The sequence below is a fragment of the Penicillium robsamsonii genome, assembly GCF_028829455.1.
Source record: "Penicillium robsamsonii strain IBT 29466 chromosome Unknown utg000002l_segment0_segment0, whole genome shotgun sequence".
NCBI lineage: Eukaryota > Fungi > Ascomycota > Eurotiomycetes > Eurotiales > Aspergillaceae > Penicillium > Penicillium robsamsonii.
In genome coordinates this window covers 359,163-373,490 of record NW_026643220.1, presented here as the reverse complement: position 1 = coordinate 373,490, position 14,328 = coordinate 359,163, and the positions used below count along the sequence as shown (strand labels likewise).

Genomic DNA, 14,328 nt, shown 5'->3' with positions numbered 1-14,328 from the left:
GAGGAATACAGTTTGGATTTAGTGGAATAGCACTGATATCGGAAAATAAATGAGGTCAGTATGTTGGGTGTTGTGCTTTGTAGGGTGATAGACAAGAGTGAATAATGTACATGCCGGTAGTGGATGCGCAGGACAAAACTTATCAAGGCCCTGCGTTGAAGTTTGAAGAACCATAAGATATTCCATGCACGACGATCATTAGGAAAAAAGCAAAGGTGGGTTTCGTCCTTTCGTCCGGAAGACGAATAGACGTTTGTCATGGGGCGTCACTGTTCTTTTGGTAAAGCGCCAATGCCTGCAGAATTGGGAATGAGGAATGAGGGACGCATGGACAACCACGGTGGCCAGAGTCCAGGCACGTAGGAGCGCGGCTCTTGATCGTGGGATCCTTGGTCATGCAGCATGTACAATGTAGCATGTTGAATTCCCTTTGCTTTTTCTCGTTCTCGTTTCGCTTTGGTGGCTTTTTTTTTTTTTGCACATAGGCTATACTTAGGACTATGGTAGGTTTTTTTTTTTCTTTTTTGCAGGGTTTCGAGTTTCACATAGAACGGGCGAGTTGGGCTCCACATGGCTATCTGATACATGCTAGCGATGTTGGGCTGTCGAAAATGGCGCGGGTGGAGTGGAGTATCGACTCTACGTGGTTTGCAGTAGTGTTGCAGTGCGTATTTGGGGCACTGTGTTCCACATGAATAGTGTACAGTAGTGTTTTGATAGTGGGTAAAGGGTGTCCATAGCCACGGTGAAGAGACGATGACATGGCGTTTCTAAAACGGTGTGATGGGCAGGCCGCCCCGTTAAGAGTGGAATGTGGAGAGTTTGGAGAGTTCCGAGGGTAGACGAGTAGCAGGTACAGCTTTGCCATGTTGATAACTGCAGCAGGCTCAATTTGTCCGGCATTTGATGCACACGATCGACCAGATAGATCGGTTTGGAGAGATCCAGGAACTAGGGATCTAGAGCCCCCGAGTCTTGTGATGTGTAAGATTTTGAGCGCATGTCTCAACTCCCCCGAGATCAGGAACCGTGCGAGAGGTGACGTTAAGGAGATTGAAGCACACAAGTTCAGCCCAAGATCTTGAAGTTTTCAAAAATGGTGGGTGGTATACAGGACAGGAGGCAATACAAATGCAGTGCAACAATGTAGATCTCGATTTTTGTGTATATTATATCGCTGTCCGATAACGGGTGGTAGTACAAGCAAAAAATTAAAAAAAAAAAAAAATTAAACAACACGTTGTAGCAGATTGTACACGATCGCCCAACCCCTAAGGGTTGTCCTCCCAAATGATTATTCCAGGCGATCCCCCCAGACCAGAAAAAACATATGCAACGCCGGATAAAATTCCATGTTCACAGATACCTCCCAGCCTTTGGCACCAAACAAATTATGCAAGAGAAAGGAAATAAATAAGTCAAAAAAAAAGTCTCCTATCCTCCAAGAGACATGTACAACGCCAGGACGGCCAGAGATCTAGCCCGTAATGCCTCTGCCATTTCAGAGCAGTCGATCCTCCGGAGACGGGGTATCAATACGACCCAATGAGGGCCACGTTTTTGCTTTGTGTTTCTATAATTCCATATTTTCTTTTAGAAAAACTCGCGTGGAATGTATTTTTTTTGTGCTTTTTTTTCTCTCGGAATTTTCGATTTTTGGTTTGGCTTTTTGAACGAGGTCGTGCGACTAATCATCCCAGCCATCGACGCTCAGCTCACCACAGTCAGGCATGCTATCTTCAAGCTTGCTGCCGTAGATGGGCCGACCGTCAGGAGTAAGCTGGCCACGGAAGTCGGGATCAAAGTCTTGACTGGTCTCATCGAGTGTCGCGACGTAGCGGTTGCGACCGCCCCGCTTGCTGTGGGTCTTGGTATAGTGGGCGTTGAGGTTGTCACTGCGAGAGAAGGCACGGTGGCAACCAGGAACCCAACAAACATGGGGCTTCTCCTTGGAGTGGCTCTTCATGTGTCGCTTCAGATGTTCCTGGCGCTTAAAGCGCCCCTTGCATCCAGGCTCCTTGCACTTGAATTGAACTTGCTTAATGATTGACGGCAAGTTCTCGAGGCTCAGGTTGGAGCGAAGGAGCTGTTTCTTGGATGACTTGCGCGAGGGTTGGCGGTGACGTTGCATCATGCCTTCGCGGTAGACAGGGGACAGTTGGAACTCTTCCTGGTAATCATTGTGTCCGGACATTCGACTGATCGGAGTATCTGATCCCGAGGGAGTGCCCATGGAAACAGATCGATGGGGAGTAGAAGGAGTGTGAGACTTGAAAGTTGGAATGTTGGTGGGGAAGTCAGAGTAAGAGGAGGAAGGAGGGGTCACGGGTCCGGAAGGAAAGGGCTGGACCTGCGCAGGGGTGATCGTTTGAGGTACCAGCGACTCGTGAGAGGGCATCCAGTGAAGCATATTGGTCATTGAGGCGGAGTTCGGCATCCGCTCGGTGGGTTGGTTAAAGATCGGACGAGACAAGCAAGGGTTGGAGGCGGATTCAGGCAAATATCCAGCCTGCTGAGGACGGTGGTAGTAGTTGCGAGCCATCTGGTTGTACTGAGGCATCGAGGCCTGATAAGGGAACTGGGGCTCCTGGTATGTCTTTGGCATATCCTGAGGAATCCAGAGTTGGTCGACGTTCTCGTCGTATCCAGGAAGATAGTCGGGGAGGGGCATCTGCTCCTGTCGGTCCATGTTGCCGCAGGGCATATTCATCATGCCTTCGCCCGAAGTCAGATCCGCCATTCTGAATGCGCTGCGCAGTGGCGTAGCCGAAGTTCGACGCTCCATTGGGAGGCCGTGGTGATAGTGGGAAGGCTCCTGCCACCCGGGTGAGGTCATTGAGCCTTGGCTGTAAAGACTGGTAGGCGTGGGCGTTGGAGAGTCCAAAGGAGAAAAGCTCGAAGTCATCGAGGGGCATTCACTTGGGCCCAGAGAGCGGCAGTCAACTTCAACAGTCAAACGATCAGAGATTTGCTGTCCGTGAGGTCTCATGTCGTCCAGGTCCTCAGTTTTGAAAGATCGTGATGCAACTGAGTTGATGGTATCACCTGCCCAAGGGACTTTAGTAAATTGTATTGGTTTTTTTTTTGTTTGCTGGTTTTTTTTTTTTGGATGTAGAATGAAAGTTAAGGTCCAGGAATTGACAAGTAGAACGAGGGTAAGGGTCGACAGTGAGGTAAAAGAAAGGAATAAAAGAAAGATAGGGATAGAATAGAGCAAAATGCAAGACAAGAGAATGTGTGTTAGGTCCCGGAGAATAGGGAAGAAAAGAAAGAATGTTCAAAAAGATGAAGGGAATGGAGGACAAACGACCAGAAATAAACAAATTGGTCCAGCATAGAATCCCGAGGAGTGGAGATCGGACTTACAGCTATACGCCATGGTCTAAGCTCAGACTCGAAGCCAAAATTAGAGGCGCGTCGCGTGAGGTTCCAAGCAAGGCTAGGAATGTAGACTATAGATCCTCCGTTACCGCGGCAAAGGCTGTAACGGCTGGATCTGGACTGGGGATCGACTAAAGTTCCTCGAGGGCTGCAGGTTTGATCGCGATGTTTCGCGTTATTTCGCGCTGAAATAGAGTGTAATTGCCAAACTAGGACAATAGAATGGGCTGGTATGGAACCCAGAATAAGATAGGCGTATATTGGTGTTAGATGCCCTTTGACGCGGTTTGAATAGGTTGAAGGGGAGGTTGGGTCTCAGATTGATATAGGTAGGGGGGTATAGTCGAGGGGAGGGGAGATTATAAGCACAGCAAGGAGTGATGGAGGGAAGGGTGTTTGTCTTAAAGAGTAGGAAGCAATGATCCACGGGGGGGAAGCTTGTTCGCTTGTCCCTGGTACCTTTTTGGGCTGAGAGAGACTTGGATCGGCGGATTGTCATCCCTCACCTTTTTTTTCTTTTTTTGGTTAATTCTTTTATAATATTTGAATATATAAAATATAAAATATAATATTTTAAAATCTTTTTTTGGATTCTGGACCCAGTCTGCCGGTTATCTTTTGGTATAATCCTATTATTTAATGTAAATTCGACCTTTATTCTTCTTTTAGCCCATGCATCCCCCATTATTCCTCTCCACCAATCCTATTCAATACTGAAGCATACTCTCTGTACTCCATTGGAATGTCTAGGGTTCCGCAAAATGTGAGCAGAGTCTATTTGGACATGCAGGTCGATCGTCCCCGGACTTTCACGCCGTGTCGATCATAAATCTAAGACCCTGATCTCCCTCTAGGGCTATCCACTGGAGTCTCAGAGGTAAACCTTGAAGGCTAAAACATTAATTATACTATGAAGCCAATGTAATTGACTGGCGTTTTTTTAACATAGAATGTTGGAACCATTGGGAAATCCAGGAACATCAAAAATGACAATAATAATATGAGCTCGCTCGGACGGTGGAGGCTTGGATCGATCTCATCCGTACTTTTGCGATAGGTCAGACGTTAACCAACTCAGGTCTGTGCGACCCCGGTTGATGCTGCATGATCTCTTCCGGAGAGTAGCAATCTCAGATTCCAGAGCTTCCACATATTCCAACATTCCCTTATTTCTCCGCCTTATTTCTCAGTATCATCGTCACTCGTTATGGATCGCCCTGGACTGTTTATGAATTTTTATTTTTATACTTCTTATTTCCCAATTGAGTCTAGTCTCTTTTCCCCACCCAATCCATTGGTTCTACGGTTCAACGTAAGCCAATACATACCGACTCTACTATAGGCCGCAGTGATAATTCCACTTCATCATTCGGAGATCTTGGAATGGGAGAGGGAAAAAAAAGCAAACCGCCTCGGGGAACAACTACCATCCATCCCACTGGGTCTAAGAAAACCCAGTTATCCGTCCCAACGGTCCGGATAGTGTTGACCCCCGAGTTGGCACTTGCGCCTGATCCATCACGCGTCAGTTGAGGCTTGAATCATGAGATTGTCCTCTCACTTGGGTATGCTGAGTCATTTGTTCCGCTCAAAGCACAAATTTCGCATTCTTCTTTGGATATTCGTTTCACGCCGTGGCGACTCGTTTGAAACATGTCCCGCCCAGATAGCGATCGGCCTCGAATGTTTGTCTCCGCTGCGGGTTTGCGAATTCGCGACCGCTTCTCCTTATTAATGATAATTCTGTTATTTTACTGTTTGCTTGTGTATCACATTGCACTTGCAGGGCCCAGTGGAGATGAAAGAGCCTTTCTCCAGTAGCGTTCGTTTAGTCTGAGCCATAGGGCTAGGGGATTTTCACTCATTTGTTGAGAAATCATCGATAAATTCCTTTTAAAGTCAGATTAGGTTTGAGCTAGCCCGAGTACGTAGAATTGCTCTTCGGTCCGACAGTTCTTGCTTCTTTCTCTCGGCCCTTGTCGATCGTTTTCGTCTTCGTGTCGATCGGTGTGTCCAGAGCTCTATTGCTCTCTGTGTCTACTGTCAGATCTAGCCTCAACTAGCCCCCACTTCAATCCAGTCAATTTCTTGCATCTTCACTATTCCCCCCAAAATCCTTCATACTTTATTGGTATACCTGCATAGCTATCCGAGTCCCATGAGCTCGAAAACCGGTTTGACATGCTTCTTCAAGCCATATTGATACACTGCATTTATTCCTGCAATTGTACAAGACTATTGTACTCTATTTGAATCCCAAAAACCTGGAAGGGCAGACCCCGCCAAGATTTCGGGATTCTCTGAATTCTAGGTTTCCTTTTAGCTTCCCCGGCCTCTACCCCCCAGGTTGGGACCTTAGGCTATAGCCTTAGCAAGTACGATATAGACTTTTGGATGCTTCCAATACTATCTGTAGACAATTTAATTTTCTGAGCTTTCGGTCAAATCCCTGATGCTCAGGCCACACTGCAGCAAGGACCAATCCCGAAGCAAAAAAGCATACCCCGAGAATTTTCCGCCCCTGCGTCTAATTATCTTCACCTATATGCCTTCTCTCAATGAACCCACAAAATCTGACTTTATAGGGGCCATACCTTAAACCCTCAGATCACTACGGAGGTCCACCAAAACCACAAAAGGCAACAATCCCGCAGTCGGCGGTGGCAAACCGATTGCCGTCGATCTCTGTAAATCCCGTAGGCACGGATAGGGAAGAGATGGACGAAATCCCGCTTGAAGATCACCCCCAGGTAAGCTAAGCCACAATCCCCAACGCCACCCGCGAACACAGTGGCGCGACTAGGTAGCCTAAGGCAGCTGTGCAGACTAAGGTATGGCTCGGTGCGACGAAAGCAAAGCCACTATCGAAACCTTCCCGTTTCGATGATCACAGCATTTGGACTGAGTGGATCGGGTGAGTTTGGATGGATACTTTGGCTCATTGAGGCTCTCTGCGATGTATGATCCCCTGTTGATCGCATTTCTTAGTTTCAGCTCCGTGCCAACTGTGGCAATTGTGGCAACTGAAACGGGGCAATCTCTTTACATGGTTGCCCTCTTCCGGTACAACCATATACTACAAGGTGGCGTACCATCATATATTGATACGGAAACGGGCCGGCGTTGCACAACTTTGGTAGGTAACGGCTTCCGGGATTCGCTAGAACTTTGAAAGGATTCAACTAGTCAGGCTAGGTAGTCCGTACTAGGCTAGCTACTTCAAAGTATGTCATACCTCAACAAAATACCAAAAAAAGAAATTTAAAAAACAAAAGGATTGACCAGTTAACAAGCACAGTCCAAATACCGAATTAGCAAACGTTATTTGGGCTCAGTGATATGGCTGCATTAGCACGATTTCTGACTCTGAAGTACCAGGTACTCGGAAAATACAAGTAGAGCTATCAACTTTTGTCCTCCGTCCACTCTCGCCCGTTCTTCAAAGACCGAAGATCTCAGGTAGAAACTCGGAGCTTAGAATGCAGCCAAGAATAGCCCAGATGATCAACAAGATATGCAGGCTTTCTATCGACGTTATGACGACACTTTTGCCTGTCCTATCATGTATTATTGTAAATTTTACCGGATTTGCAAATAAGTGGCAGTTTATGCAATCTAATACTAGGTTGTGCCCTAACATACTTGCCTCTATATTATACTACCTATTATTATGTTCCTGATCAATGATTGACATTGTCATTCTTCGGCATGCACAGCGTTTCTCCGGTAGTAACCCGGTCTGTGTCTGGGGGGCACTGCAGGTGCTGCAGGTCCGTTGAGTACCATTGACGCAACTACGAATGTCTATTATTCGCCTTGGGCATTCATTCGACTTTTAGGCATTCATTGCGAATTATGGATTTGATTTTATGGTTATGTATCAATACTTCAACTTAAGTTCGATATGTATTTCCAATAAAGGCTGTCGAAGCCAAAGCGCTCGACTACTCGCATATTCGGGGACCTGACATGACCGGGGACCCGTATTATCGGGGACCGTGCTCGGGCTAAATAAATACATAAATGTACTTTTTGCATAAAGTACTTCTGCGATTGGCCGTTTAGAAATAGAACGAAGAGCCGAGAGCCGATCAGTTTATCGTGACGAGAGTTCTTGATTGGGTATAGATTTTCCATACTGATTATGAGCTCCAGGAGAGCGAAACAAGCCTCATAGAATTGGTGAATTGCAGACAATCATTTATCTGAAATATTCAACATTTGGGCCAGATGATGCAGGGACGAACTTGAGCGGCCTATAGGAAGCAAGCATCAGAGATCGAGACTGCAAAAGTGATCAATAGTACACAAAATAACATAGGTACAGACGGGATTATGCACAACCCCCAAAATGGCACTTGGTAGGTGTTCCTAGTCTCTTAGTGTGCCCTACCTAGCAATGAGCTCCCTCCCGTTTACCCCCGCCACCCCCTTGCTTGTCTTTCTTTTTTTCTCTTCACACAACGGTTTCTCGTTCGCTCACAAAGGCATTCAAAAAAATTCATTTGCTTTTTTAAATTCGATTTTCCTCCAGTGAATGATTGACTTGCATTGCATTGCCTTGCATGGATTTACTCCCGGTTCCCAGGAACCAGGGTCATTGTGGCAAAAGTCTATGTGCCAACGCCTAAGACGCTACGACTACCCTGTTTGGGTATACTTCTATTCAGCCTGATTGCCCTTCAGGGATCCCCCAGGATAAACCCTCGTGTACCTGTGAATATCATACCTGTATACCTGTCTACTCCCAGGAGCGCGATGTGAGTCGCGATGAAGGAGCACACATACCATCACGATACCATGATTCGCGACTCGCACTTGAAACTAAAATCCAATGTGTTCGGTTTCTATTACTTGAATTGTCAATCAAAAAACAATAAGAGAACCTTACAGTGTCGCAGAGATGCAGCGTTGCAATAATCCCGTATCACATACCAGTCCAAGCACACTGAACCTGCTTTATTCACTCCAACGGCCCATCCGTGCATGCCCGCTGTCACAATCTTATGTAACCCAACACCCATACTAGTACCAAAGTAGCTACGATGGTACCTAAGGTAGGATGGGGCGTGGGCCTGAAAAAGAAAATTGAAAGCCCAGATTTGAGCCCCAATAAGAACAGGATCGACGCTGCACATCGAACTATCTGGAGAATGTCAGACATAGGTGCTTCGCAGGAACCATGCAGAGCACGAACCATGTCTAGCCTGTGCGGTCGGTGGTGGCGCCCCCTGATTGGTGTGATTGCGGATCATCTTTAATGGGAATCCGGTGATATCATATTATTGGGACCCTTGCGCCTCCCCGGTGCTTGTCTGGCCTACTTGGGAGACGTACATGCTGTTATTAGATGTTGGTTTCATTTTTCCTACGTATTGGCTCCAGGCCGCGAGTATGATGCCCGATTACGGGGTCAGCTTGAGTGCTATTCTTACTGTGTCTTGCTTTCGCGGCGTCATCTTAGGTTTGGCTAGGGTCTCGGCGTGTACTTTGTTCTTGGGATGGACTCCTTTGACGCGAATCAAACCGACAGGGTTCTATATCATTCTTGCCGCGGTTGAGTTTCTACATGCTCTGTGTACCTTTGAACGGGACATGGCCGATCTGTGATCAGGTGAGTTGGTTTGATGATCATACGGTCTTTGCGTAGGTTTTCTAACCAGAAATGCTAAGTTGGGTTGGGGGTCATATAGCGCGGAACTCTATGGTCATCATTTGGATTTTTATTGCATTGGCCAAGGGGAATAGCTTTGCGCTCAGTAAGTACAACAGTCCTTTTGGGTATAACAATCTGACCTTCAAATGAGATACTTGGTTATGAGCTCCGGTGTGCTATATCTATGAGATAACATCATAACAACGAACCTTGATATGGCCCTTTGGCTTTCCACTCGCCAGAATCTCTAATTGACTTTTCTGATGTCCTTGTAGGTATCCTTTTCTAATCCTCTCCATATTCTATGCGCAAAGATAACAGAAAGGCAAGAGCAAAAAATATGAACCAAAAGATCCTAAGCAGCCCACCTTCGTGATGATCAAGGAGACTGCCATAAATAAACTTGATGAGTCCTCTACCAGTAGTGCGGAGATGACTCGGCCCTGAAGGGCTTTGTTATCTTGTAGTGAGCGTCCACGGGTGTACCTGGTATGCGGTTAACTATGGCACTCGCTGGGTAGAATTATACTAGCGAAGCCAGCTTAGCCGAACTGATTGCACTTGAACAAATAGATATATTCTATATCGGTAGCTATATAGTTCCAAAATATGCGGTGCCAGATTGTATGTACTCTCTAATTATACATTATACGTAGTTGTATGTTAAGGTATAGACTATGTGAACAGGAGTACACCGTCTTCTAGATTACCTTAAGGATAGAAGCATGTTTTATCAATATCAACCTATAACAAATGTCTCGATTATTATATTTATTGAGCTAAGTGAACGTTGTATGTACTCATAATTCATTCGCTGTCCGGAATATTCATATATTCTCGTCGATATATATCTATGTCTATGCTAATAATATGTTACACTTCGCAGCATCTCAACACAGCATCCTATTCCAGAAACTTGGGCTTTGAATAGATGATATATCAATTTAATCTATTATCGAAATAACTTCACGTAGATAAAAGTAACTCATCTCCCTTAGATAAAAGTAACCCAAGGGAGATGAGAACGACGAGATGAGAAGATGTCACAAGACTACGAGCATTGGTCCCACACCTTCCTTGACCCACTTTCCTCTTCATTTCCTCCAACCACAATCACTGACCGTATACATCCTGGACCAATCTTTCATACGTCAATATTGTTGACGAATTTGGGGATAAAGAACGCTGAATCTCATCGAAGAGGGGACAAGTGATGATCTCTCACTGCCGAAGCTTTCTTGTCACATTTTTCGTCCCCTCTGTCTCATCGGCATCTTGAGCTCAGATCTTTTGCGAGACCTGGACCAGACAAAGCCAGGTCATACCGCACGAGTTTCCTGGATCTTAGCAACAGCGCCACCTGCGATGTTGCTGGAATTTGTGAGTAGACCAATAACGCGTTCATGACACCAGACTGACAGTTCTACTCAAGACAGGGGTAGGCGGGAAATGGACCAATTCTTTGGCACTTCAAAAACATGCTGATAGCATGCACGCCCTTAAGTGAAGTTGGAGCGTGACCAAGTAGCCGCTCACATTGTATGTTAATCTAAAAGATTGGTAGGACGTCATGCTAATCTTGAATTGTCTTTCAGAGCCTGGAGTGAGATGGGAACAAATGCGTCCACTCGAAGTATGGTTGAATGATTACAACCGGCCCATATCATTCCATTCAAAGTGAACAAACAAATTAGAGCTTGGATCACCGCGCTTGTCAGGAACGGGGTAATTGTGGATGTGGAAAATCCATGGCCATAAACAGGGGGACCTGGCAAATCTGGTGCAAGGAAGCTTCATGGGATATTCGTCGTATCGCGATCAATTAAGATAATTGGTCCACGGGCGTTGCTTTCCACTGGCTGCCTACCCTCACAAAGTCGGAAAGAAAGGCCCCTGACAAGGTCGGTCATGGCTCTTGGACCTGGAGTACCCGAAACCCGACAAACCTGAAGGCATTGGTAAACCCCCAGGCCAGCATGTACCCCGAGCGCCAGAAATCTGCCACAGACTTCGGCTAGACCTTCACCATCACAACCGACGATCAAGTGAATAAGCCACTGCAAAAGAATGAATTATTGGATTTGCGATCCTGACTCGCATTGCTATAACGCGAGGATGCACAGAAGACAAGGATAAGAACGAGATCAACAACCTTGATTATGGTGAGGAGTAGGTCGTTTCTCGCGTCTGCCGTGAGTCTGTTTCTGCTTTGCGCTCAAAATTCAACCTCAGACCCCGTGGCTCAAAAATATCCAGGGTTTGTCTTTGACCAACGAAGGGCTCACTCACGACCTACCTGAGTGATGACTTCTCTTTGTCTTTTTCATTTCTCATTTCGTGCACGTATCATCAGAGATCTCATTCCACAGCGGAGGTATCCGCAGGAAACGACCTGACTCCAATGCGGAATCGTCCTAGATAACCAAGGGAACCAAGCTGAGTATGGGTGAGTGTCAACAAGTGACTTCAAGGTTTGATGTTATGCTGCCGTGAGTTATCAACTGACTCTCATCTCTCAGGTTGTCTGCGACTTCTTCATAAAGCATTCCCACCTACCTGCCGCCATCATCAAGCCTTTTCCAGACGATAATGATCCTTCCACCTTGGGCTTGAGGACTCGATCAAAACCCCAAACATCATTGACTTTGAACTAGTCTCACCAACCCATCACCAGAAGCTACGGAATTGCCTGGTTAGGGACGGATAATAGCGTCCCTTTCTTGCTTGGAACTTTCTTGGAACTTTCTGCATTGGCGATGAGAGAATAAAAATGCCCGAGGTATTGATTGAACTTAACTCTGGGGAACGTGAATTGAGAGGGCAACCAAGTTCAGCAATTGCTACTGGCGTCATGCGGCAAATTCGCAGACGGTCTGAAAAGGAACCACAGTCGCCTACATGGCACGCTCTCTAGCGACAATGTTACTTTTGAGGAATGCACCTCTATAGCCCTGCAGTCTGTAATCGGACTCCCTGATCGGGTCTTACTACCAACAAGCAATCCACCCCATCGTCAAGGACTACGACACACGGCACTCGAGAAATTGCGTTTCAAAGGCCCCCTGCTTGAGGTCAATCGGCCAATATGAACCCTAGGCAAACTCAGCGCCGAACATAAGCCAAAGCCAATCTCACTGCAGCACCGTGCCTTGCTCAAAAAAGGTCTATGGTGGGGAAAACAGCCAACTGCCACCAAGATCCTATGTCCCCAACCTTCACCCGCTGCTGTCAAAAAAAAAACACTAGAAACAGTTGTCGGAAATGTTGTGCTATCTACAGTCGATGTCGTTTCTCAGCCAAGTGACATCTACCGTAAATAAGCCGTGCGAAAGGTCCATTACTTGCCCACCCCGAACTTCGAAAAAGGAATGGCCAAAATAATGTGAAGAAGGCAGTATCAAGGCCATTTAGGTATGGGATAAAGCTTGGAAACTAGCGATTGTCAAGAAAATCATGTGTGAGTGTTGACCATCGAGCTGCATGGCAAGAACAACGAATACTGAACCTTTCGCTTCATTCTGATCATCATTTCTTATATATCATCCTCTGAATTGAGAGTTTGATGATTTTCTAAAGTGTGGTCAGAACGTAAAAGTCTACTAGGGCTTATTCAACATACTGATGGTCGACATATTTCTGAGCTTCACGTCAAAAGAAGAGGATTTACCGAACACCTTCTTGAGAGGCATTCCTGGTTTCAACTTGAGATGGGAGAAGAAACGGTTACATGGAGGGAGAGGGTGGACAAATGGGAAAATTCCGTTTTGTTTACGGGTCTACATGGAAGATGCGATTCTTCTAATAATCCTGCATATATGACTTAGTTTTTTTACGTTGAGGGCTTACGATTTATCTTCTTGTTAGGTGAGTCCTGCTGCCCTTAAACTCATGCGATTTCAAATGATTTGAAATACCAAGATTCTACGGCGAGAATATGGAATAGCCAAATGCCAAGCTACCCACATTCTGAAAGCAAGTAGCTGCTTGGTCCAAGCCCGAATCATTCACATAAGACCCGAGCCGTGATACCCAAGAATAACCAGCCAGGACGAACACATATTACAAATCCCCAAACAGACAGCGAAACACGTGAAACCCAAGAACCAATAACATTGACAAGTCACCTGGACAGCTAAGAATCTCATCTCCGACAGATGCAAGTCCAGAACCAGGTGTGTCGCACTTCACGACGTGGACGCCACCCGACTCCCGCTTGTCGTGCAACGGAAAGCGGTAGACCAGAAAAAAAGCAAAGAAAACCTTTGCTTAATCATCCGAGTAAATTCCCCGGTCCCGGGGATTTCACGATCTCCACAATCATGCAGAGTTCTGGCGGTCAGATATGAAATCTCACGGTGCAGCTTCGGGCGCATGCAGAAGACAAAGGCGAGACCCGTGGACGGGAACTTGCAGGGTTATAAGGACAAGAGAAAATGCGGTCAGCAATTTCGTGTGAGAGATCACTGCATATCACCGAAGCTTTGGGTATATTGTACGGAGTACTCCGTACGGTCAAACGTCTTCCTACTTTGTGGTGGACCTGGGGCAGTTGGTTTGTCGCAAACCTCATCTGTCGGTGTGTTGAAGGACCGACTGATGCATGTTTCGGGTCCAGACCGATGGGAAGACCAGCATGGAGGTGGGGATGGTCGCGTGTTGGGAATATGTCTGTTGAACTGTGTCTAGATCGGAAGGAGGCAGATCGCACGATTATCCTACACCACCCAAGACCACGTTTCTCTTGGTTATCCTGGAAGCGTTCATGGTAAGGTTTGGTTTCACGGGCCCTGACTCAAGGGTTGCTTATATGAGCTCAGGGAAACTGTGGCATGTCTCCCTAAACGCCATATATCGCCATCCGCCTGGATTTAAGCGTTATGCGACGTCATGAAAACGTGGAGCTGATAATTGGGCCGCTAAGACACGTCAGATCCCCGAACTCCGAGATCCGAGCCTCAAGATAAGGCGACCGTTGGGAGATTTCGAGGAGTACCTGGGGATTACCAGTTATAGGGATGTTGGAATTACACAAATAGGTGGGTTTGGCTTGAATTTCAGAATACCAAGTTAACATCAAGAACAATGTCAAGAATGTGAAGTTGAAGGAAAAGTCCGAGATAAAGAAAGAAAAAAAAAAAGAGGGGTGCAGATACCCTGCGCCAACGATCTAACGGTCAGCCCTTGAACTCCGATTCATAAGCACTAAGGCAGCAAGTTAATGGTGCTTTAAAGGAGATCGCGTCACCTTTGAATTCCCCCTCGACATTCTTGATGTCTAGGGGCACTTCTAG

General features: G+C 46.4%; 1 protein-coding gene across 1 annotated transcript; it reads right to left on the bottom strand.

Annotated features, from left to right (window-relative positions):
* Nucleotides 1–1,687: 1,687 nt before the first annotated feature.
* brlA (C2H2 type transcription factor BrlA) lies at nucleotides 1,688–3,379 on the bottom strand (the record flags this gene model as incomplete). The annotated part of the gene is made up of 2 exons (XM_057227660.1): nucleotides 1,688–3,057; nucleotides 3,367–3,379. 2 exons carry the CDS (start codon nucleotides 3,377–3,379, stop codon nucleotides 1,688–1,690), a joined length of 1,383 nt encoding a protein of 460 aa, XP_057087001.1.
* Between the last annotated feature and the right edge of the window lie 10,949 nt (nucleotides 3,380–14,328).